Source organism: Pseudopipra pipra, chromosome 2 (genome assembly GCF_036250125.1).
Source record: "Pseudopipra pipra isolate bDixPip1 chromosome 2, bDixPip1.hap1, whole genome shotgun sequence".
Classification (NCBI taxonomy): Eukaryota; Metazoa; Chordata; class Aves; order Passeriformes; family Pipridae; genus Pseudopipra; species Pseudopipra pipra.
In genome coordinates, this window is record NC_087550.1 from 43,516,425 (window position 1) to 43,540,924 (window position 24,500).

At 41.0% G+C, this 24,500-nt stretch overlaps 1 protein-coding gene across 6 annotated transcripts in view; it reads right to left on the bottom strand.

The window, feature by feature from the left end:
• SLC35F2 (solute carrier family 35 member F2) overlaps nucleotides 1-24,500 on the bottom strand; it is a 40,620-nt gene that overhangs the window by 14,587 nt on the left and 1,533 nt on the right. For 2 of the 6 annotated variants that reach the window (XM_064645227.1, XM_064645225.1), the window contains exon 1: nucleotides 5,612-6,472. In XM_064645227.1, coding sequence (XP_064501297.1) covers nucleotides 5,612-6,127 — 516 coding nt within the window. In that variant the 5' untranslated portion in view covers nucleotides 6,128-6,472. Of the gene's footprint in view, nucleotides 1-314; nucleotides 443-991; nucleotides 5,576-5,611; nucleotides 6,473-24,500 lie in introns of those variants that run through there. The other 4 variants (XM_064645226.1, XM_064645230.1, XM_064645229.1 and 1 more) reach the window with 4 other exon arrangements.

Genomic DNA, 24,500 nt, shown 5'->3' on the forward strand with positions numbered 1-24,500 from the left:
CATAAATCTTTATTTTGTGTCAGGAGAAAAAAAAATGAGTGGCCATCAGCAAACTCTTATAAGTGCTTTTATCAAAATAGTTAAGAGTTCAGCTCAAGAGCTGGCACAGGGCAATACTAGCCAATTTTCTCTCCTTCCTGGAAAGGTTATTCATGATACAGGATGCTCTTCCCTGTACTGCAAAGCAAAAATAGATACTGGAAAGTTCTTTTCAGGCTTAAATAGCTTCCATGTCTGTCCTATGAATCTCATTTTAGAAACTAGTCCAAAACTGCAATAAAAGCAACAGTTCAAATAGAGAGATCAGTCCTTACCTGCACACTTGTGAGAGTTGTATATTGGTAGGCTTTTACAATCATGTAATTGGCTTCAACGTCAGCCACTCCCAAAAGAATATACTTCCACCACCTCTGCTTCAAAATTTGCCAAAGACTATCACCGTCTGTTAAGAAAGCAGTAATCAATATGTGTTTCTTTCCAACCAAATGTTGCAAAGGAATTTTGCTTTTTAGAAGCATAAATAATACCAAGATGTTTGAATTTGCCCCTGATTAAGAAAGATACAATGACATCAAAATGCAGCCTGAGAGGAGACAATGCAAATGGGTGAAAAGCACAGAAATTCTTCCACATGAGGAAAAAACCCAACAAGACTGGTGTTGTTTAAAGAGTAAATTAACAAGAATAGAAGGAATACTAAATTGCCTCTGGTAACAAAGCTTCATTACAACAAAGCCTATTTTCCCTAACATAAACATTTGACTTCAAACCAAAAAGCACAAAACTTTAAGCAGATACAAAATTATATCAAATTAAATGCACTTTTAACCTGTGAAATTCATTTCCATGTGCCATTAAAAAGCATGAACTTTAAAAACTAGGATGAGTATTAAGTTCTGTAGACTCAAATTCTGAAAAGAAAATGTAGGGGGAAAAAAAAAAAAAGAAAGAAAAAGATGAACCAGAATTTCCCATCCCATATTTCACATACCAGTCCTGAATGCCAGCAGTGTTGTATAAACTAGAAGCAGCAAAGTATAGTTGATGAAACTTTGAAACATTGGAGTATTCACTTGGTATTTTTCTGCTAGATACTGGCTTGTAACAGCAGTCCCACAGATAAACAAAGAGAGCATCTGGCCCAGAATTATCGTTTTCAAAATATGCCTGTGAATATAAAAGACAAAACAGTAAGTTTAGAATTAAACATCCAAGTTTCTAAAAAAATATTTGCTAGTTGCACAGGGAAAATGTCAAGTTTTTTAGATTGGCATCTTGTTCTTTTCCTACTCCCTACCAGTGTTGTTCTGATCTACTGGTAAGCAGGGGTTTGAATACACAAAAGATCCAGTCTAACCTCAGGACAGCCATGTAAGTAGTGAGGCCAGTCAAACCACCAGCGATGGAGACTGAAATAATTTGCAAGGATCTTCAAGCAGCTCACCTGGTCAGGCTCTACCTAACAGGAGGTTCTATTCTTATTAAGACAGAGTTTCAGTCAAATCCTTTGTCCTCCACTGAATTCCATTTTAGCTTTGGAGCCTCGATCAGACTATTTAGCCCCCTGGCCAATACCATCTTGCAAACCTTCAGTGATGGGGACTCCACTACATCCCTGGGGAAGTTGTCCAACTGATTGATTGTTCTCACTTAAAAAAAAAAAAAACACACCTTTCTTATAATAAGAGTTATTATAATTAATACTTATTGTGGATTTTTTTCAGGTATATTCCATCATGTTCTGCTGTAACCCAGGATGGAGTTAAGAATGCATTTTGGGTAAGATCATGTTTGCATTTACAACTCCTCTTAAGTCCAACCCACAGCTAGGGAAAAAGCCAAACAAACCACGCTCTTTCAGTAGTAATTTTTCATCTAATATAAAATGAACTGTTCCAGATGCTCCTAGACAAACAGGAGCAAGTATCACTGTGTTATCTTTCAGCTTGCTGTTTATCCTGCCAGTGGAGCTATGCAGATTTGTACCACCTCAGTCTCTGCATACACACAATATACAGTGACAGGAGCTGAGCCCTGTGCTGTCTGTACATTTAATTTGTTTACTCTGAAGACTGATGAGAGTTTAACTGTCTGCACAATTGATTCACTTGTTCCTGTTCAAAGTAACTGAGCAAGGGAAGAAAGGATTCCATTGGGACTCTGCACATACCCTGCTCACATCTCTCCACACGATGACTTCTGGCAGGACACTCACGTGTCAGACACACCACCTAAGAATAACACTTGTTGTTTTCCCCAGGTGGGTGACTTAGCATAGTAAATATGAGCTCACCCTGCTATGCTAACCAGTTCAGTTGCCAGGCAAGAAAAAAAAAAAACAACTTTGAAGCTCCATCACTTCTGTTATATTTTATTTCTTTTATACTGGTCAATTGTCTGATTGTGCTATTTAGTGAACTAATCAAATGATTGTGACACATTCTGTCTAATTATACTGACCATGTTCCAGCAAGAGAGTTAAATCTGCTGCCATTCAAATTTGCTAATGATTGATCTGCTTTACTGAAAACAAGAAAGACCTGGCTGCCCTCTTGCAGTGGAATAACTCCACTAAGCTGATCCTCATCTTTTCTAATAATGAAGTTTCTCCAGTTTAAAGTACCTCAGGAATTATTTCCTTGAGTTTCTGTATATGGGAAGAGACGCAGGTCCAGATCTTCCATAACTGTTTTGCTTTGTGGTTACTACCCAAGCAATCATTGCTGTCAAGTTAATGTCTCAGCAGTCCTACAGCATTTACTTCTATAGTACCAAAGGCATCTGACAAAGCAAGCAGGCTTCATGACCTTCTCTATTTTTGTCTGGTTTAATTCAGTTTTTTTTCTTCTTCCCTGAAGAGATTCAATATGTTAACATCAAAAGAGACACATAAGGACATTGTTCACTGACAGTGGAAGGCTACCCTCAAAAAATGTCTTCTGTGAATCCCCAAATGCCACATACCTGGCAGCTTTCTCAGCTGTGTATAACAGTCTCTTGCTCTGACTGCCCCCTAACATGACCTGGAAGCCTCAGCAGGAAGCAGCAGTGGTTTCCTCTCACACCATTTGCCAAAGTGTCAAAACTAATTTCTTCAAATTGAAGAGATGGTGCCATGCTCCTGGCATGATGCGCTGGACTCACAGCATATCTTAATAAAAAGCATTTGACCCTCTGTAAAACTTGAGAACAAACTTTAAATCCTAAATTTTGCAAGACAATTTCTCTCGATAAAAATGCTTCGAAGACATGAGTTTCCACTCATTTCGATATTGACATGAGTATCGATGATGGGGATTTTCTTATTAATAATTGATCGCATTTTGAAATATATTAATTATTAACTTTTCCATGCCAGAACTTGATCCTCTCTCTTTTTTTTTTTTTAATGCATTTGAATGGACTAAATCACTTTGGACTCTCAGATGATGCAAGGTAAGTGGTCTGAAAAGGCCTTTTATTTTTATAGTTGGAGCGGGGTGTTTGTTGTTTTTTAATGGTTGATAGCTGGCTACCAAGTAATTACTCGTCCCCTCCCTTCAGCCATCATATCTTAGCTAGCTGTATCTATGGCTTTGAGCAAAACTAGGAGTCATTTTGTGAGGTTTTTGAAGCACGAAAATTTGCCACAATTTGGTCTAAAGTGAACACTGAACAATGTGCAGCTCTCAACATCATGAGAAAGTCAGGCTGGCTTTCCTTGGCTCCATGTGAAAAGCAGAATAAAAATACACTAAGATACTAAAATAAAACCAGAGTCTATATTTGTGGAAATTAAAGAAAATCTAATAAGCCCACAGTTAACAATTTTATCGGCTACTAGTTTTCTAAATCCTATAATTTTAATGTGGGTTTTTTTCATTAAAATAAATACACCTTTTCAAAAGTTAATTTTATTTATGCCACCATTTAAACACTAACAGGCAAAGCCTGGCAACACTCTGCACACAGAGAGTCTACGTACACTTAGTTTTAACTACTGAACCCTTCCTAAATAGAGGGGAAGTGACCTTTTAATGTCAATAATCTCACATTTTCATGTGAGGAATAGAAAGTTAGTTAAAGCAAAAGTGCAGGTTCAGATAGAGCCCATATTGCAACATGATTAGCACATAGCTCAGGACTACCAAATATATTTTTAAGAACTAATGTCATCACAAGTTACTGTTTTGCAGTGTTCTGCTTTGAAACTGAGGTCAATTTAATTTATCAGCAAAGACAGATTTCTTTAATTCCAGTACAAGAAATATACTTTCTACTGCTTTTACTCAAAAAAAAAAACCCAAAAAAACCCCACAAAAACCCAAACAAACAAACACACAAAACCACAACCTACAACACTTTACAAAACTCAGTGAAAACACTTTATTTTCTTTAAGTACCATCCATAGACTCAATTAGCATAGCCTTCTGGTAAAACTACTACCATAGGTGAGATTACTGAACAGCTCAAGTTTCTATCTTGCCTTTTGGGTCATTCCTGACAGGCAAAAAAAATGAAAAGAGAAAAACTTTTATAGCCAAAAGACAAAGGCAGCTTTGCCCCCTGGAACAAGGCTCTGCTTGGCCAGCACACACCTTCACACAGTCCAGTTGCCAGACTCCAGCTTATGATGGAGGCATGAGGCTGGTAGGAAAGCCAGCATATCCTTGGCTGACAAATAGGAGATCTGATGCAATAATTATTAGAGACCAAGCCTAGAGCCTGGGGATTACTTTTTTCCTCCCTGGATAGAAACTGAAGCTGCAAGTAGACGTAGCTCTAGAAGTCTTAGAAGGTACTCCTGCTCTTGTAAAAGGCAGTGCTTCATAAGTACCAGCTTTAGAACATGTGCTACGCCTGCACAGCTCGGCAGATTTTCTTCCACAAGTTTTCCATGCTTAACCAGTGCTCGTATTTCAAGAGATACCTGAATAGGTCTCCGCCCTAAAGCAATTCAAGGAAGGAGGAAAAGAGGCTATTAGTCTTTCTGGACTCCACACGTCAGCTCAGCTACTTTGTTTTGTTACCTTCCCTGACACCCGTGACCTGTTCTTCACAACGATTTTGATCGAAGATTACAGAACACATAAACATACAGAAAAAACAGAGAAACAGAAAAATATTAAGCCAGAGTTAATTAAAAAAAAAAAAAAGAAGTCAAGTGCACGCGTATAGATGTGGGAGTACACTCTGATAACGTCAAACACATCACTCGCTAATTCTACACCCCTCTCAGCTGAAGAAACCCTTGGCGCTCTCGCCCAGCAGCAGCCGCAGGCTGCACTCAGCGGTGCTCCCGCAGCATCAGAGCGGGGGCATCCCGGGACATCAGAGCGCCCCGCACCCGCGACGGCTGCCAAAACACCCCCGAGCCACCTCTGCCGGGGCGCCCGAAGGGTCCAGGCTCTGCCCAACCCGGCCGTAACCCCGGGGCCGCACCGAGGTGGGTGTTCTGGCCCGGGCATCACGCGGCTGCTCCCCGGCGGCACCGATCGGTCTCCGCATCCCGACCGCGCTGTCGGCCAACGTGCCGAAGGGAGAAGGGATCTTTCTCCCTTCCTTCCTTCCCTCTCTCTCTCCCTCAGGAGACCGGCGATGCGCGGCTCCACGTGGAAGCCGGGGACTCACCAGGTGCAGAGCTTGGCCCGGAGCAGCGCCAGCAGCCGGCGCGGGGCGGGAGCGGCGGCCTCGGGCGGGGGCTCGGCCCCAGCAGCAGCGGCCGCCGCAGCCCCGGGCGGCGGTGCCCCGGCAGCCACGGCCGCCTCCTCCATGGCCCGGCGCTGCCCCGGCCCCACGCCCGCCGGGAGTAGGCAAGGATGGAGGCAGGGAGGGCGGGCGCTGCCAAGGCAGCGGAAGGAAGGGAGGGACGGAGGGAGGGATGAGCACCGGCACAGGGACGGCGGCACACAGCGCTCCTGGCAGGGGCCGAGGCCGGCTTTGTGCCCGCCGAGGGGCCGCCCCCGGGAGGGGCATAGCTCGTTCTGGGGCGGAGGGTCGGAGCTCTGCTGCTGCCTGCCCGGGTGGGGGGAAACGCTGCTCGTCTTCCTTTCCCTCAGTGAGCCCCGACCGCGCGGTTTCCTCCATCCGCCGGGCGCAAGTGGGAGCTGCGAAGGGCGGCTCCAGCAGCGCCAACGCCAATTTCATGTTCCCGCTCTCCCGCGGGGGTTCCGGCAGCAGCCCCAGCGTGGTGCACCCATGCGGGTCTCTGCAGGGCTACTTTGCCCTCAGGTGACGTGGCCGCAGCCGGCTTGGTTCGCAGGCAGTTCAGGCTCATCTGCCGGTTACAGGAGCCAAAGTTACTCTAAACCCTTGAAGTTTAGCTTCTCACAGCTTTGTGTGCAGCCTTCAGCTCTTCTAACGTTCCAACTCACACTTCTTTACTGATAATTCCCATGCTTACGGATTTACCTCAGCCTGTTTGTCTTCACCCACATCTCAGGGCAACTCGCCCGGAGAACCTGGTGATATTTTGCATACTCTGATGGGGGTTTTAACTCTGATGGGATGCTGCTGTATATGTCCCAGGTGGTGGAATTAAACCCCAGAAATGCCCCCAGGAAGAGCTCAGCTCTTGGAATTCCTTGCTACAGGTAGGCTGCAGCAGCCTCACACCAGAAAGCCACTGCCAGGCTGGGGCTTTAGGGCAGAACTGCTCAGCTGCAGATGGATTCCAGTGCCAGAGGGGTATCTGTGAACTCTGAAAATATGAAATAAAGTAAGAAGAGTTTAAACAGGCAGGGATCACTTTTTAATTTATTTTTTTAACAAAAAAAAAGCCCCAAACAAACAAACAGAAAACAGCAATCAGAATTGTTAAAAGAGCCCTTTGTTAGACTTTGGGGACTAAGTTCATTGCAGAGTATGGTATACTCTGCTGTCTCAGAAAATTTTTATGGACAACATGGCCATGAATGTAGAGATATGTGAGAAGTCTAAACATGACTTCGTGTTCAGCTACTCCTGCTTCAGGCTCCTGCTTTACTATGATTCAGGGTTCATCTCAGGTGTGATCGTGGCTGTGTGTTTCTGGATTTTTGTTGGTTCCTGAGTTTGCCTATGCTTCAACAAAGAGATAAATCTGTGTGCAGTGTCTGCCAACCAGGCTGACTGGCCCCACAGACCAGACTTGGTATTATCACTCCCTAGTGCCGTCTCACCAGTGGAAACATGGGGACTGTGTGCATCTAAGGCTGTGTACTGCATCCTCTTTCAGAGACAGAAACTCTGTTCCTGGTGCCCTGCAAAAGTAACTGGTTCCACTGTAACATGATTTACAGTGTCTGTTCCAGGATGAGTGAAATCCCTGGGAATAACTCTAGACTAGTAGACCTATACCTCTTTTTTGACTTAGCAAAAATGTAGACAAAGAACTATTCACAATACATTTGTAGAATTCTTTAAAAATCAATCATTCAAAAGTTGTATCTAAAATATCAAACTATTTTGAAGTGTGCCTGAAAGGAACTAGCAATCCAAATATTTCTTATAGTTAGATATCTTATAGAATGGATGAAGAATAACTCAAAAGTACCAGCATGGCTTTTTTTTTTTTCTGCTGCTTTTCAAAAAAAAAAATTACTTTTGAGCTGAGAACAAATAAAAGAATTAGCACAACCATGACAAATGAGACACAGACAAAGATCTCGTACCTTCATCTGCTTTCAACTTGTTTTTGTAAAACAGTTTCATTTCACTGTGTCCTATCGGGCGATTCCTTGTGCTGAGAAAATCGTAAGTTTGACTAGGTGATAAAAGTAGATAATCATAATAAGTAAAAACACAGAACATAATTTTAAGTTGACAGCATCTGCTTTAAGTTTCAGGGAGTTTAAAGGGCAATGTCATTGTACACTTAGACACTTCACTGTATATCACTGTAACAAAATTATATTTCTGGATTTGCCTTATCGACAAAAGGAAAGAGAAAAAAAAATCTCATGAATTGAACTTAAAATCTGAAACTGCAAAAGTGATTCCTTATAAAATGCTGAGCAAGCATAATGTTAGGGTTTTCTTAATTGGAAGTATAGTGTGCCACTAGAGGTCCTTCATGGTCAGATTATGTTTTTCTCCACAGCGTTTTGGGATTCTTTACTATTTCTTTATCCATGCTACATGTGAGAATTACCATCTCTAAATAAATTTATTTTGCTTAATGTATTACATTTGTAGAATAATAGAGTGATTTTTCCTTGATTAAGCTTTTTCTGGAAAAATATCAAAAGGGTTTTCCAAATAGCATTTCTTTAATAAAAGCTTTTGTTTTATTAAGAAGTAAAATATTATTTATTTTTTAGTTCAATAACTGCACGTTTTCACATTTCGTATTTTTCATTGTCTTATAACACCTCCTTAACATAACCACTTTTCTCTTAGAAAAATAAAGGAAGAAAACAAATGTCAAACTAATGAGTGAAATTAGGATAAACAACTGGAACAATAAAACAATATGTAAGGTAGTTTTTCTCTGCTGCTTCATTATTTTCTTATTTTTCCTAGTTAGAAGTTGGTTAAAAATGTCTGAATGCTACTTGAAAAACATGTGCAGCCTTGGGACTGAGGTTAAACGTATCACTACAGAACACAATGTCATTTATTGGGAAACCAATAGCAAAGATTCGTAGTTCACTATTTGGAAACTAAGGGAAAGAAATACTTGCTGTTCCTGGGATGGCCATGAGCTGAAAAGTCCCAATAGCTGCACAAAGGGCAAATGGAATCACACAGTGTATCAGCTGGAATCAAGACAGAGATGTGTTAGACTATACAAAGTCCTGGGGAGACTTTTAATGAAAGATAGGGTTTGTGCTGGTTACTTGTATTAAGACAAATATGTAAAAAGATGCAAAAGGATCTGTAGAAGACCATGGGAGCTTGACTCATTAGTCTAGCAAAGGACACTGAGATGAGATAGGAAGGCTGTCAAAAATGCAACTGAGAGCAAACCCTAGAAAGAAACTTTCTAAAGTAAAACACAATGTTAGTACCAGGACAAACATATGTATATGAAATATTATTAGGTTTAAGCTGAAAATGAGAGGAGTTCCTTACTAACATTTACAATACAGCTATGTCTATTAGGACCATCACAGCCTGGAACAGATTTTCCATAGAAATAGCAGGAATAAGAAATGAACTACCTGGCAGCAAGGCATTAGCTCTGATAGCCAAAAGATTTCTTCCCATCCTGTTTCTGTAGGAAAAAAAAAAAAAAGGGGATTTGCAGATGAAAGAAATAACCATTTTAAAATTAAAATATTCTAATATTCTCTAAAATTAGCCATTAAAAAAATTTAATCTGAGAAACATCACAGTAAGCTACCGAGTGCAAAACCCACCATATCCTATGGTGCAGGGGTGGTTCTGCTGTCTCTACCAAGAATGAAATATGAAGAAGGATATGTTTTCACACTGTAATGTCAAAAAAGGTATTAACTAAGCAAAAGCAATTAAACGAGGAGTGAGAATTTCAATATGTAATGAGTTCTATTTATTCGAAAATATCAATAATAGAATTTAGGTACTTGATTGTCATTGAAAATCACCAGAGCCAACATTGTAAGAGAGTCATTTTGGGGGCAATCAATACAAGGTCACACAAGTCTATGCATCTGTAACTCTAGTCTCACGCACCATCTTCACTTCCTGTTCACCTGAGATGTGACCCTCTGCTTGAAACTGTACTCAGGAAAAAAATGGGGGTTTTGTTGCAAATGTAGTGTTTCCTAGGCCTAAGTAAACCTATGTGGGTGTTAATTTCAGTAATAACCAGCAAAATCTCAAAGGACACTGGCTTCGCACTGAGTCCAAACACAGCTCCCTCAAATTTTTAATCTTCCAGCACTGACAGCAACACAAATGATATTGAAAGAGCTAGTGGAACAACTGGAGATTACAGCTTCAAACCATGAACTCAGTCTCAGAAAGGCAGACATAATAAAGCCCAAGGACCATCAAAATTTTAATCTACTTAGGACATATTGAAAGCATGATTTTTTTTTTCAAAACTCTCTGTCCCTGAAATGAAGGAAACTCTTCTTCAACCATCTGACAGACTTCTTTCTCTTAAGAGAATTGTATTCTCCCAGTGGTTTTATGGAATAGCATTTAACACCTCTGACTGTGCAGCTGCAGCCTACAATGACTCCTCTTTAACTAACATCATCTGCTCTTTGGGCTAAACAGAAGAGTTTGGGGTTTTTTTTAGTTGATGACACTGATGACTATGAAAATAACATTTGAAAAGACCCAGCAAATTGCCTAGAGTTTTGTCTATACAGACTGGAGTACAACCCTATCTGAAAGCTAATTTAGGGATTATAATCTAATAAATATTCCCAAAGTTTGTGAAGGCTTTGTGTTTTGTTTTGCAGGGAGAAACTCCTGGCAATACGAATTTGTGGGGATCACTTAGGTGTCCTTGGCTGCATTTCTGTCAGACTGGGCAAAGCAGACAACCTGGTCATTCTGGCCTGCACTATAGGCCTGGGACCTGATAATCCAGTACGTGTTGTGTTCACCATTTAGTTCAAGCCTTCAGCATGAGATCCCTGCCCTGCACTGGGATGGAGTGCTGGGTGTTAAACTTATATACAGACTAAGGTTGAGAAGAGATTAATCAGGTCCTGACAAAAACAGGTTTAAGGGTAGGAAAGTATTTTACAGGCAAATGAGACCCCTGTCTTCACTCCCAACCTAACAGAAAAGTTGGGACAGTCTTTCCGTGTTTTTTTTTACGCCTTATTGGTACTGTCACTTTTCCTTCACACTTTGGTGAAAAAGTTGTTGGTAAGAACATCTAGGGCAGCATTGGGATGATCCACCACAAACAAATGTGGATTCCAGGCAGAAGAAGTTTTTCAATTAAATCAACTAGTATAATTTGAAGACAGTTTGGCCTGACACACAAGCAGTTCATCCAACTGAATTTGCAGTGTTGCAGACTTGGGCTGCATCAATGCAATATTATTAAGATAGGGAACTTCAGGTTTATCAAAAACTATTCATAGAATTGCAGAATAGCTTTAGTTGGAAGGGATTTCTGGAGGCCATCTAGCCCAACCCCTTGCTTAAAGCAGGGTCAGTGTGAGCAGGTTGTTCAGGGTCATGTCCTGTTAAGCTTGAATATCCCCAAGGCTGAATATTTCACAGTTCTCTGGGTCCTTGTTCCAGTGTCTAAGTATCCTCATGGTACAACAAATAAAAAAATATATAAATCCTTTTATCTAGTCAGAAATGCTTTTGTTGTAAATTGTGATTGTTGGCATTTGTCCTCCTGCTGCATGCTATCAGGAAGGTGAAAACTGCAAAAAAAATCCCCCTTAGCCTTCTCTTCTCCAGGTTCCCTCTGCTTCTCCTTGGATGTCATATTCTGCAGAGCCCTGACCATTTCTTTGAACTCTGTTGGACACCCTCCTGTGCCATTTTCTTTCCTGTACTGGAGAGCCCAAACCTGAACACAGCAATGGTTATTAGGGTGATCATGCAGGGTAATTTCAGCAGTTTTAACATTTTTTGTCTCAGAAACATGGTTTTTGACAGGTCCTTTCTGAAATCTTACATTCTTTTACTGATCTATTGATTCTTTTATTCTGTTATTTTTTGGTTCATATCTACATTGAAAGAAGTGTAGAATTTTTTTGATTTTTTTTTAATAAAAACATGTCTTCTGACATTTTAAATTATACTTGGAGAAAAAGCATTCTGTAAAAGCATATTTGGTGTTACACAAGAAAAAACAGAAATTGAATATCAACTTTTATGTGGAACTAAGATCAAATTATTTTTTCTTCCTTTCCATTTTTGACAACCAAACAAAACACAAATAATACCAGACATTTGAATAAATAAAAATATTCTACATATAAAAAGATATTGTAGAAAAGAGATACCATAGGGTTATATAAATAATGCAGAGGTAAACAGCTTTAAATTCTTTTTTACTAAAATTCCTACAAATAGGAAATCCATTTCATTGAAATTTCCTGCCTGAAGAAATTTTAGTTAAATAATATGCTCACGTCTCATATCAGTTCCTTCTCAGAAAAAAAAATTACCTTTCCTCAAGGACAGAGTATTTCAGTATTAAGTATTTAAAGTTGGGGTTTTTTTAAATATGTCTGTTCTTTCATCCACATTGGAGTTTAGGCCTTTGTATTTTTATTCTGAACAGTTCCTAAACACTATCTTTGAGTGAGGAGAGAGAGGAAAATGTTTTGGTAAAGTAGAATAAAAGTTAAAGAGATTAGGTGTCAACCAGACCTGTAGAACTGCATTCCACTCTCTGTTTTGATCTTGGCAAGGCACTAATAAGTAAATGATGCAAGCTGCACCTTGACTGTAGCATTACTTTAGTTGAACTTTCACCATGTGGGAAGTTACTGGAAGACATTTTGAACGTACAGTTTAATATACCTTTAAACAAAAATTTAGTTTTTCTCACCAATTAGCACAAAGGAAGCAATGTTTAATCATGTTTGCTTGTTTGTTTGTTTGTTTCAATATAATTGTTAAGAAAATACTAGTCTTCCTGACATTTGCAGAGCTGAGTTCCCAGGTTACAGAAATGTTAAGTACCCACTTAATTTCATGTATTGAAGTGCTTTCCTAAACGTTTTTTACTAAGAAATGTAACCAGGTAGTTTTAGTCATTCCTATTCCTTTTCCTATTTCTGTTATGATTCCACTAGCACTAAAATTGATCACAGAATTCTCTTTCTCTGTTATATTGAAACAAAAGTTAATGATAGGGAATTATTCTTAGACTTCTATTGGGAGAGGGTTCACAAAAATATGTTTTTATCTGAAAGCTTAGCTGTTTCATGGTAAAGTGTTCTCTACCTTTCAGATTTTTATAGCCTTTATAACAATATAAGGTAGTGAAAAGTTTGCAAATTATAACACTCACCAGAATTTTATTTGATCTTTTTCTTATGATTTTTCCTTAACTGGTTTTCAGTCCTAAAAGCTACAAGTTAGGTCTTCCCACAGGAAATACACAGGCAAAGAGTTGGTATCCCACACTGGATACCCATGTAACAACTATGATTGTTGCTTTGTGGTTCTGTATGGGTATGATAAGTGTAATATCCCAGAAAACTTGTATTACATCTGTGAAAGAAGAAAAAGAATGTCTGTGCTGATTTACAGGAATCACTTACATGATTTTATGACAAAGTCACTATTTTATAAAAGCTGTAATTTTTGTTGTGTGCCCCATTTCTTCTGTTTACATTTCTTTTCTGTGTGATATCTCTTTGACATACAAATTTTTCAGGTACTCCCCTCCCCAGCAACCCCTTAGTCCACTGGTATCCCTTAGTCCACCAGGTACCACTCAGCCCACTTATACCACAAAACCCCTTGTCACCATTGCCCAGCCTTCCAAGCCAGTGATATCAGCCATAACTTCACCAGGCACATCATGGCACCTCAGGCTACAGTGACCACTTTCAAGACACCTTCTGATTCTATAAGTAGTACGGATCAATGGTTGTTCAATTGTCTCAGCATGTTAAGGATGAACTTCCATTATCTACATTGCATTAACAGTGAGCTAAAACTTTTTCAAATAGCTGATTATTTTTGCATTATGAAAAGATCATTGTGCTTCCTGGAGTTGTAGAAAGTACAATATCTTAGACAATGCATAGTTAAGAAAAAGAACCTCCTAAATTTGTAGTCAAATATTTACTTACTTGTGTTTTGACCCATCTGGAACTGTCACACCTTTCACACCTTTTCCCATTCCCCTACAAGTAAGTCAGAATTTTACTAAAAGAAAGAATGAGGCATTCTGCTATCTAGAAATGACAAACCAGATTTTTGAGTTTGACCAGAATAAATTCAGAGTGACTGCCATGACTGTATGCATACATCTGAACTCCAGCTTTGATCTAGCCACACTTTAGGACCATCATGAAGGCTTGCGCAGTCCCCTGAGTCAGGGGATCACAGGTGTGGGAACAGTGACTTTCCATTTGTGGACACTGAAATTGTAAGGGACCAGCTTTATCAGGTGAATGCTCACAAGTCCATGAAGAGATTCATCCTCCCAGAGTTCTGAAGGAGCTAGTGGATGTTATGGCAGGAGCCCACTTGCTCATCTACCAAAGGTCTTGAGAGTCAGGGGAGGTCCCTTCTGACTGGATATTACTTGCATCTACCAAAAAGTACATGAAGGGAGATCCAGAGAACTACAAACCTGTCAGTCTAACCTCAGTTCCTGGAAAAATTGTGGAGAAGATTATACTGGGTATTATTGAAAATCATTTAAAGAAAAATGCAATCATCAGGCACAGTCAATATGGGTTCACAAAGGAAAATTCCTGTTTAACTAGTTTGATATCCTTCTCTAATAAGGTCACCTGCCTAGTGGATGAAGGGTAGGCAGTGGCTGTAGTTTTTCTGGATTTTAGTACGGCTTTTGATACTGTTCCCCCCAGCATCCTTCTGGACAAGCTGTCCAGCTGTGGGATAAGTGGATCCATGGTGTGCTGAGTGAAGAACTGGCTGAAGGGCTGTAGTGAGTGGGGCTACTTCCAGCTTGTGACCAGTCACCAGCAGTGTTCCTCAGGGATCAATTCTAGAGCCAGTACTGTTCAATATATTTATCAATGATCTGGATGCAGGAGCTGAATGCACCATTAGCAGGTTTGCTGATGGTAGCAGACTGAGAGGTGATGTTGACTCTCTTGAGGGCCAAGAGGCCTTGCAAAGGAATCTAGCATTGGGCTGAGAAGTGATTATCCCACTCTATTCAGCATTGGTGCAGCCTCAGCTCAAGTACTTTGTGCAGTTCTGGGCCCCAGAATCTAAGAAGGATGTGAAAGTCCTTGAATAGGCTCATCTAGTTTGGAGAAAAGGAGTCTGAGTGGCAACCACATCTCTCTCTACAGCTTCCTGAGGAGAGAAAATCTAGAGGGGGGTACTGAGCTCTTCTCCATATTATCCAGTGGTAGGATGTGTGGAAATTCAAAGCTGTTCAAAGTGGTTCAAAGCTGTGCCAGAAGAGGTTCGTACTGGGCATTAGGAAGCATTTCTTTATCGAGAGGGTGGTCAAACACTGGAACAGGCTTCCTAGAGAGGGGGTGGATGCTCCGAATCTGTCAGAGTTTAAGAGGCATTTGGACAATGCCCTTAATAACATGCTTTAGCTTAGTCAGTTCCGAATCGGTTGGGCAGTTGGACTGGATGATCATTGGAGGTTCCTTCCAACTAAAATAGTCCTATTCTCTTCTAAAGTTCCTATAAAAATCCTGGACGGGGGTGGGGCGGGGTGGGTGGGGACAGAAATGTAATGCTCTTCTGTTAAAAGCTCTCTCTGATATTCTGGGTAAATATTAACTATTTCTTTGGTAATGTTTGATTTTTAAAGAGTAAAGAGCAATTCTCTCTGTACATATATTGCATGCATTCAGCATGCCAGACCATAGCATATGTTTTGAGGAAGAAGAATTAGTTCCGTTGATTGCTTATTCAGGAAAATCTTTAACATTCATTGTCATACTCTAAATGTTAAGGTGTGAGTTCTGCCAAATCAATAGTACAGCCAGAGGGCATACACGGAAACATTACAGATAACAGATGTTACACATTTGTTTTATAGCATAGGTATGTTTTAAGAACTGGGAGGATGTTGGACATACTCCAGGGATCTTTCTTTAATTTCTTGGGTTAGCAAAATCACCAATTCTGTCCCTGCACTTCCACACTGTAAGTAAATTTTGTGAGTTGAAGCTTCAGCACTTTTCTGCTGCACTGCATTCATAGTGACCTTTTGTTGGTGGATTAAATGGCTGTTGCACATGCAATACAGATAAATAGTCTTCTGAATAGAGGCTCGGGTGCATCCACTTCTAGCTTTAGAGTGGTGTACTTTGTGGAGAGTCACTCATCTGCAAATGCTGGAGCTTCTTTCTATATTGTGAGAAAAACTCATTGGCTTGAGGATTGTTGAAGCTGGTAGCCCAACGGAGGCCAGGCTGCCACAGCTCCATTTGCCAGATGCAGTCAGCACTGACGTGGACTATTGCCTCTATTCCCAACAAGTCCCAGAGATACTGTACACTGTGTGTATCTATATATACACAGCTGATCACACAAACAGAAGCACGAACATCCTGATCTCCCCACCTTTTTGTCAGTAAAAGGGTTTTTTTTATTGTGAAATATGTACATATGTTAATGTACAATAGGCCATGGAATGTGTACAGTTCGGGCACTCAGTCTGTTCAGAAACTGACCCTGGACCCTTGGCCTTCCAGTTTTCTTTGCATGACCCCACACAGACCAACATCTACACATATGCATTAGGGATCTCCCCAGTAATTGTCCCTGGATCCTCTTGTCTCCCTTGACTAAGAGACATATACAAGCAGATGGGCCTCAGTTGACATCTGACCTCACAGCCTCTCCAGTGATTGGCTTGGACTCCTTGGTCCCTCCAGGAGGAAACTGTCAGATGACTCTGGTCTGCCTAGTATCCAGCCTAGACCTATGGCAGCTCCAATATATGGCTTCTAAGCCTCTTATCCTTCTCACCAATTACCCCAACTTGATATTTGCCAGTGTGCACACACTGACATACACGTCTTCACAGTACACAATCTTCTCCAAAAAAGCAGCATCCTCCCTCAATCCAAATTTATTTCACCTGCACTTGCTCAAATCACGTCTCACATGAGCTTCACAAAGATCACTACAACAGGAGTTGCCTTTTACTTATAGCATCAAGTAAGATCTCAATGTAGAGTGTGATATCTCTGAAGGTGGATTCAGGGTTCCTTGCCACATTAGCCAGCGTGAACAGCCTTTCACCTACAATCTCAGAAAAGAAAATGGTCTAGATGAACCCCACACCAGAAAGGTCTCTTAATACCTCCTTATCTGCAAACAAAACACAAGAGCTTCTCACTCTTGCTGCCTTTAACATTTGTTCTCTGTTCTTTCTTTTAAGGTCTGAATATGCTAGGAACCATTCCAGAGCAGCTCTTAGCTCAAGGATTCACATTCTCCGCTAAATTACACCTTTGCACCCAGTCGAGCTCCTAAATAAAGCATAATCGTAAGAAAGATGAGCATAATCTTGCCTTTTCTAGTCTGTCCACTTGTTGTGGGAAAGCAGTTTCATATTGGGAAATTTCGATGCTTTTTAATTTTTTATTGCCAACTACATATTTTTTAATTACTGAATCAGGGGTACTGAGAAACAAGAAAAAAATTAAATGCCTAAGGAAAACAACTTCATTCCAGACACCTTTCCTGCCCCCTTTCTTCAAGCCTCTCCTGCCCCTTCAAGTCTCCCCCCTGCTTGCTTTTGCCAATGCTATACTCAGTCCCTTCAGCAAGGCAGCAGGCACCACAAGAGATCGACATCAGTGTGTAGTGGTTTCTTTTCTTGGCACTCCATGTTTCTTATTCTTTTCAACTACCCCAGTGTGGATTCCTCCCCAGAATGTAATCCCCTTCAGTGTAGTACCTGCTCCTGCGGGGATTCCTTCACGGATGTGATCTTTCCAGTTAGGGGCTGTATTTAGGAGCTCTCACTTTAGGTTTCCCCAGCCTTTCACTGCCCTCCAGTGGACAGCGCTGCTTGTCAGCTTTTTCTGCCGCAGCATGTAAGGTAGCTTTAAGGAGCTTCCTTTCTTTCAACGCCATGTCCTTCAGCAGATATATAGAGAACAACATGCGAGTGGCAGCATTCCAGGATTAGAACACTGAGAAATCCTGAACATCTTTGGCTGATTCCTGTAAAATCAGAGAGCTTTCCTTTTGAACCTAGACACGTTCTGGGGCATAAAAACTGAAGAACTGAGAGCAAAGACATTCAAGTGCTATTTGAGACATCTCGAAGAGGTGTTAGGGTGAGAGTTTAATATGTTGGTAATAGCCTTCATTTTCATTCCTAAGGTCAGAAGATCTGCCAAGTTCTGTTTGAATTCAAAGTGTGTTTTACCTGGGATGAAGATCAGGACTTCACTGGTATAAGGCTTGTCTGTATTTCTTTCTACACAAGAACAATTTAGTTTGGGGGACAGTCATGTTCCTGACAATAACACGAAATTACTCAGAAGGGGTAGTGGAAGTGAAACCCTCCTGGGAGGATATTCAGAGACCCAGTTCTTCAATGCAGTAAAAAAAAAAACCTCATAAAAAGAAACTCTTCTTCAGTCTCCCCTCTCCTATTCTCCTGTCCCCTCATACTGCAAATTGCTGTCAGTCCCTTTGGTGAGGCAATGGGCAGCGCAGAGATTGGGGTCAGTGCGTGGTGGTTCCTCCATCAGTAGCAGTGCTTTTAGAGTCATGCCTCATGGGCCCAGCTCAGACATGGTTTTCTCTATCCTTCTCCTCCAATCTGGTAAATTTTTTTCTATTGTTCTAGTGTTTTCTGCCCTTTTTTCACACAAATCTGTTTAAGAGGTGCTACAAACCCATCTGGTGGCTCAGAGACACCACCACTTGGCTGGTGTGTTCAGCTGTGGCCTGTGGTGGGTCAGGTGGAGACTAGCTATGTCCAGCATATCTGGGACCTTCCCACAGAGCTCAACTCTGCCACCTCCTCCCCAGTCTGACAATAATGTTTAAGAGACAGATATATGAAATTTTACAAATTACATGACTTCCCTGTGCCATGGCAGAGATAGTCCAGTGAAGGAGAACATTAGGTAGGCTGGCACTGTGAGTTCTTTTCATAAGCTCCTCACTCTGCAGTAGAGATGGTACAATCCTGAAGGCAGCATGGGTAAGTCAGTGTGGTTGTTCCTGACGTGCTGTGTCATCAAAGCACAGAGTCATGTGTGGGTCTTGGGTATCCCTCGCTCTTTTCTGCTCCCTGAATTCGGAGGATGCAGAGACGGTCTGCATCCTGGAGCAGGGTCATAGATCCTCCCTCTCTAAGGTCTTTTTTTAGCCCCCAGTACCCTTCCATGTCCTTATTTACAGGATTAGTTAGAGAATACCTCATTGATAATTATACCACTTGTTTTCTGATTTGTTATTGCTTTCCAGTTCTTGCTTCAGTTACTTCTGGATGCTTTTCCATTTATTCATGATCATTGGCACAGCTTGGCTATTTGTGTCCTTGAGCACACCAAAACCATCCCCTACCAGAGATGTAGCCCTGGCTGGCAAAGGCCCCAGCCCTTGCTGTCCTTCAACACAAGCCTACTGATCGGTAACCTGTTTATGTACGTCCAGCTCCTTTTATCTCTTCTCTCCTGTATTTTTCCACACTTGTTCCTCTCCAGTCCAGTTTGATCTTTCCCTCCCCCAACTTTGATTCTTCCCCTAAATAGTAAGTCTTGTACAACTCCAATCTTCTTTCCAACTTCCTATGGTGAGTCCCATGCTCCTGCAGGTAGTAATTCTCTCTGAGTCTGTAATGGGATTGATGGGAAGTGTCTTCCATTGACTTGGCTGGGGTATCCTCCCAACCCATGGGACTGGTGGGTCCCCCGTTCTAGCCCTTGAAACAACGTTGCCAGGGGCTGAGTCAGCACTGGGTGCAGTTACTGGGGTTTTCCCGTCTACCATTTTGTCTCTGCTCCTTTGTGTTCATGGGAATGAGCCTTCAGTCACATAACCTAAAAGTCTGTAAACTCTGTTCTCATTTAGGTTCGCTTCTTGAAGTTCTCTGGGGTAAAAGGTCCCTGAATAGCTCTGTGACAATAGTCTTTTAAGTATCTAACCCCTTCTGATGATTTCATTTACTGTGAAAATTTCATCCATTAATGTCTGCTAATTCCCTTCTACAAACATCTTCTTGTTCTAAACATCCTCATGTGATGCATGGGTTTTGAGCAGAAGCATAGTCTCTTAAATTTATGAGAAATTTTACTCAATATTAAATGGCTCTAAATTCCCATGGACAGAGGGAAGATTTCCTGTCCTGACGGCCCTCAGTCTACCTCCAGTGTAAACAAGGCAGGGCTTTAACTGGAAGTGTAGGGAATGGCATTTTGGGAGAAAGACCACGGGACCTACTTCCAGTTGCAAAGCCTAAGACCAGCCTTTGCACCAGAAGTAGGGGTGCAGGACAGCTGTCACTGCTTTTTGAATGAAAGTTGTCTCTGATCTACACCGTGCATCCCATGGTCACGAGGAGATAGGGTGGTGTGATAATGTACTCAGTGATACACAGTTTGCCTGAGAGGATGGGTAAGTGGATAATGATTCCTGTTCTGCAAACACATCACACACAGATTAGAGTTTCAGCCCCACCAGTCTAGTTTAGACAAGTCCTATACCAGTAATCCCAGAGGAACAGGTTACTCCTTCTGACTGGTTGACATGCTGAGTCTGTAGATGACAGTTTAGCTTCTGTGTGTTGCAGTTCTTGGGCTTCAGCTTCTACATGGTATGGGATGATGATCTATGGTGGGCACTCCAAAAGGACTATTGTCTTAACAATTTAATACCTTTCAGATTAAATCACTGACACAAACTGGCAATGGCTCTTCTAATCACACAGCCCAAGGCCAAACATCTTTGACATCCTCTATCGCTGAGGCCAATTAATAGTTGCCACCACAGTTTCCATATTCCTCCAGCCCCCTATCCAAGTAATGTACAAGAAAAGAAACATTACCTGTGCTACCAGCTCATACTGGATTAACCTAGCCCATTGGAACTCAGCAGATATTATCACAGCTCATTTGTCTGGGCAACTCTTCCAGATAGATTAAACTCCGTGGAACTTACCGTACAGGGAACTTCTTTGTTTAATATTTGCAAATAGTGCAGGTAGACTAGTCTGCCTGTCCTGAATTAGCTCAGCAATTATGTTTATGATGGCAATTAAAAGTAATACACCTCTTAAGAAATTATCAGAGATTGTGTCTTGTCAAAAGTGGGAATCTGTGAAAAACAGATGACATTGATAGTGGGAAATTAATTGTACGATTGGGTTCCTTTCAGAGATGATGAAATTATTGCAGAAAAAAGGTCCATGGCACTAAGCTCAAAGAGCATCCTTTATTAGTGGAAATCTGTATCATTTCACACACCAGCATTTCCCAAACAGAAAAGAGATGTAGGAGAAGGACTTCATTAGAGCAAAGAAGGCATAGAATCCTAGAAGGAATCATCCCAAGTGACAAATGGAAAAGTGAGGTGTAAGACTGAAAAATGACAAGAAAGAAGGCATGAGAACAAATATTTCACTTGTTTCAGATAATAGAATAAATTGCTATTTTGGGTTAGGTTCTTAATCTCACATAAATGCAATCTAATGCTGCCTAAAGACAGATTCTTGTGCAGTTTAGGCATTATCCCTGGAATGTCAATGTGCACAAATTCAGTTCAGTATTTTAGTGGAGCAGGTTGCATGTTCCTGTATTTTCCTGACACTTTACTGAGTCAGATGTACTTTTGTAGCTGTGATTGTCTAAGATGTCATCTTAGATGTCTCAGATGGTAAGATTTTGCAGAGCTAGATACCATCCACTGCCCCTGGAATACACAGACGTTTCGGAGGGAAGTACATTTTTTCTTGTAGTATGTCTGATCTAGGCACAGCAAAGATCAAGGTGGGAGTCATTGCTCTGAGTATAATATAACAAAATAATACTAACATTTTGAGGGAGGAGATAGTTGGCTAACAGGGGTGACACAATGATGGGCCTACAGACAGGTAGATGTTGTTTACTGGTGTGGAACAGGGATGGCTTAAGAGTTGATGAGAGGAAAAGTATAAAAATATTTAATGGTTATAAAACATTTATTGATTAAATACTCCTTGATTTTTAGTATTCTGAAAAGTTAGGACTTTTATTCCCAGGCTTGTCTTTGAAATTGTGCTTTAGGTATTTCTGGAAGATCAGATCTGAGGAGTCAGGAGAATTTTTTCTTGTCCCAGCTGGGTGTTTCTTTTCTTCACTAACTGCCCCTGTGAGTTCATTCTGCTATGAAGTAGTTTCATTTGCATCACCTCCACAGAGCCATTTTAATGCCTCACAAACAAAGTGGTTCTCTATGTAGATATTTATTTATATCTTTATATCTTTATATATAAATCCATTCATGGATTCTGATGACTCAGCTGTGCAAGTTGCTTTTTTCCCCAATGTTTATGCTGATGGTTTTTCATGCACATATTTATCCCAACAAAACCCTGTATTAGAGAGGGTTCGAAACATACCGAATCTTGAGACCATGACACCGTTAAAAGCTTAACAAAAACCAATATTTATTACCAAGAGGTGGCCAGCAAAACAAACAAACCCAAAAGGGAGGAAGGAGGAGAGAAATAAGCCCCCAGCACGACCTCCCCAGTTACCCAGCTGTTGCCCATAAAGTCACCTTACCAACCTAGCATACCTATAATTACCCACAGCAGAAGCTGCATCCTTGGAGAGTCAGTAAGTTCACAAACCGGCAGGCATCCCTGCCAAAAGGCAACATTGTCCTTGGTGTGACGCTAGCTCCCCTCCAAGAAAGCACTATCTGCTTTTATACAATTAACTGAGTGACCTCAACCTGGGCAGGAGTGGTCATCACCACCCAGCCAGAGGTTCTCAATCCCACCCCTTAGTTATGTAAGTGCATCTCTTCTGCGCACGCGTGGCTTTCCCTGTGCCTGCGTACTGCACTCGGGGGGTCTTTTCCAAATGAGTCTGGGGGCGCTACTTCATCATTATAGTCTTCACTTTCTCCTTCAAGCGACCTTGGAGAACAATTAGCCAATCACAGAACGCCAATTAAAACAGTTTATACAAGAAGCTCTCTCTCCAAGGACTAGGTACCCATTTATCAGTACTTGTTTTCTCAAAACTTGGCAGGAAAAGAACAAAACTTTTACAGTTGTCTGGGCCAAACACAGACCAAAAGTATCAGCATAAATTCACCCTGGTACACACCCTTATCAAACAAGGACATCTTCTAGGAGGTTGTCCTTCCCACCATCATATGAAACCTACCTGGCTTGATGACATCTTAGAGGAAGAAAAGTCATTGCTCATTAGTAGGGAGTATTCCACCTTCAGTACTACTCTATCAAAAATAAGATAGTTAGCAGCAAAAAAAAAAAATCAATATTTTGCATGTATTGAAACATGTCCTGTGATAAAATGAGTAGCTGTATCAGCCTCCAGACTAATAGCCTAGGTAATTAAAACAGGAATGGATGGCATCTTGCTTCCAGACTGGTTCTTCAATTCTCTTAGGTTCTTGGGTAGCAGCAGAAAGCACAGTTTCTCAGTCTCAGGCTGTCTGGGCTTGAGAATTAATTACTTTCATCTGTGCTTCTCTAAATTTCTATGTTAGCATGTGTGCACATTGTTCAGGAGTGCTGTGATTTATGTAGTCACTAGTAATCTACCCACTTTTCCCAGTTGGGAAAAATCCATGCAGGTCAAAAATGTCACAAGAAATGAGGAATTCTTAGATTGAAACAACTTGGATTTACAGCTTAGTGCAGTTTCCTGGCTAGGACTAGAGTAGATTTGGAAGTTTGGGGTTGTTTGGCTCTTTTATTATTTCCCAGAATTTAGGTTTGCTTCATCCTGTCTGGGAAGAGCAGATTGAAGTTGCCAATGCACAAGTAGTAGAAATTCTCTGAAGGAAAGTAAGGTTCATGTTGCTGCTTTAATTACTCTGCTCTAACCATCAAAGCTCCTCAAAACATACCCATTTTTGATCATTTCTTCTGACTGCTGGTCTGATAACTTTGTGATGGACTGCATTCTGTCACAGCCTCTGTACTCACTGGTAAATGAACAAAACCTGAATGACTTGGACATAAAATTCACCCATCTTGTTCACAACAGACAATACAAATGCAGGCTCCCCATTTAACATATGACACGCAAAAGATCACAAGTGAAGGTATAAGGCTGTGCTTGAGATACGTGAATTTATATACCACTGCCTTTCTACAATGACAAGCTTAGGTAGACAGACTAGACTGTGGAAGCCTGAAAATATATGCAAACATATTTAGTTCAACTGTAAATGCCGAAGGCAAATTGACTTTGCTCATCTGTTAGGAATGAAATGAGCTGTGAAACTCATTAGAGTGAGGTTCTTCCAGCCCAGATGTGCAAAGGACAGCAATCTGCTGTGCATCTAAGCTCAACAGCACATACTGGAGGCTTTGAAGAACTATGGGTGTTAGCCAGGGTGGTAATCTATGAAGGATCTAGGTATTATATACTGATCAAAGTCCACTTAAAATTTTGCCCTATTTACATTCAGCAAGCATCAGAGCTACTGATGTCACATACCTCAAAGCTCTGTTTCACACACAAACACTTCTAAGTGCCACTTTTTTCAGAACACTTAGACCCCCAGGAATCACCTGTAATCCCGTCCCAGGCAGAACTGCAAGAAATTGACTGATTTTAGTCTTATGAAGGTTCATTTGTCTGAGTTAACATTGTTTTAATTGTTTCTCAAAGGAGCAACTTGTCAAGTACAAACTACTTTCAATTTATTTTGAGAAAAAGAGCTGGTGAAAGTACAATGGAGAAATGTGCAGTATTCAGGAGGGAACACACAAGGAGACACATGCAGATACAGA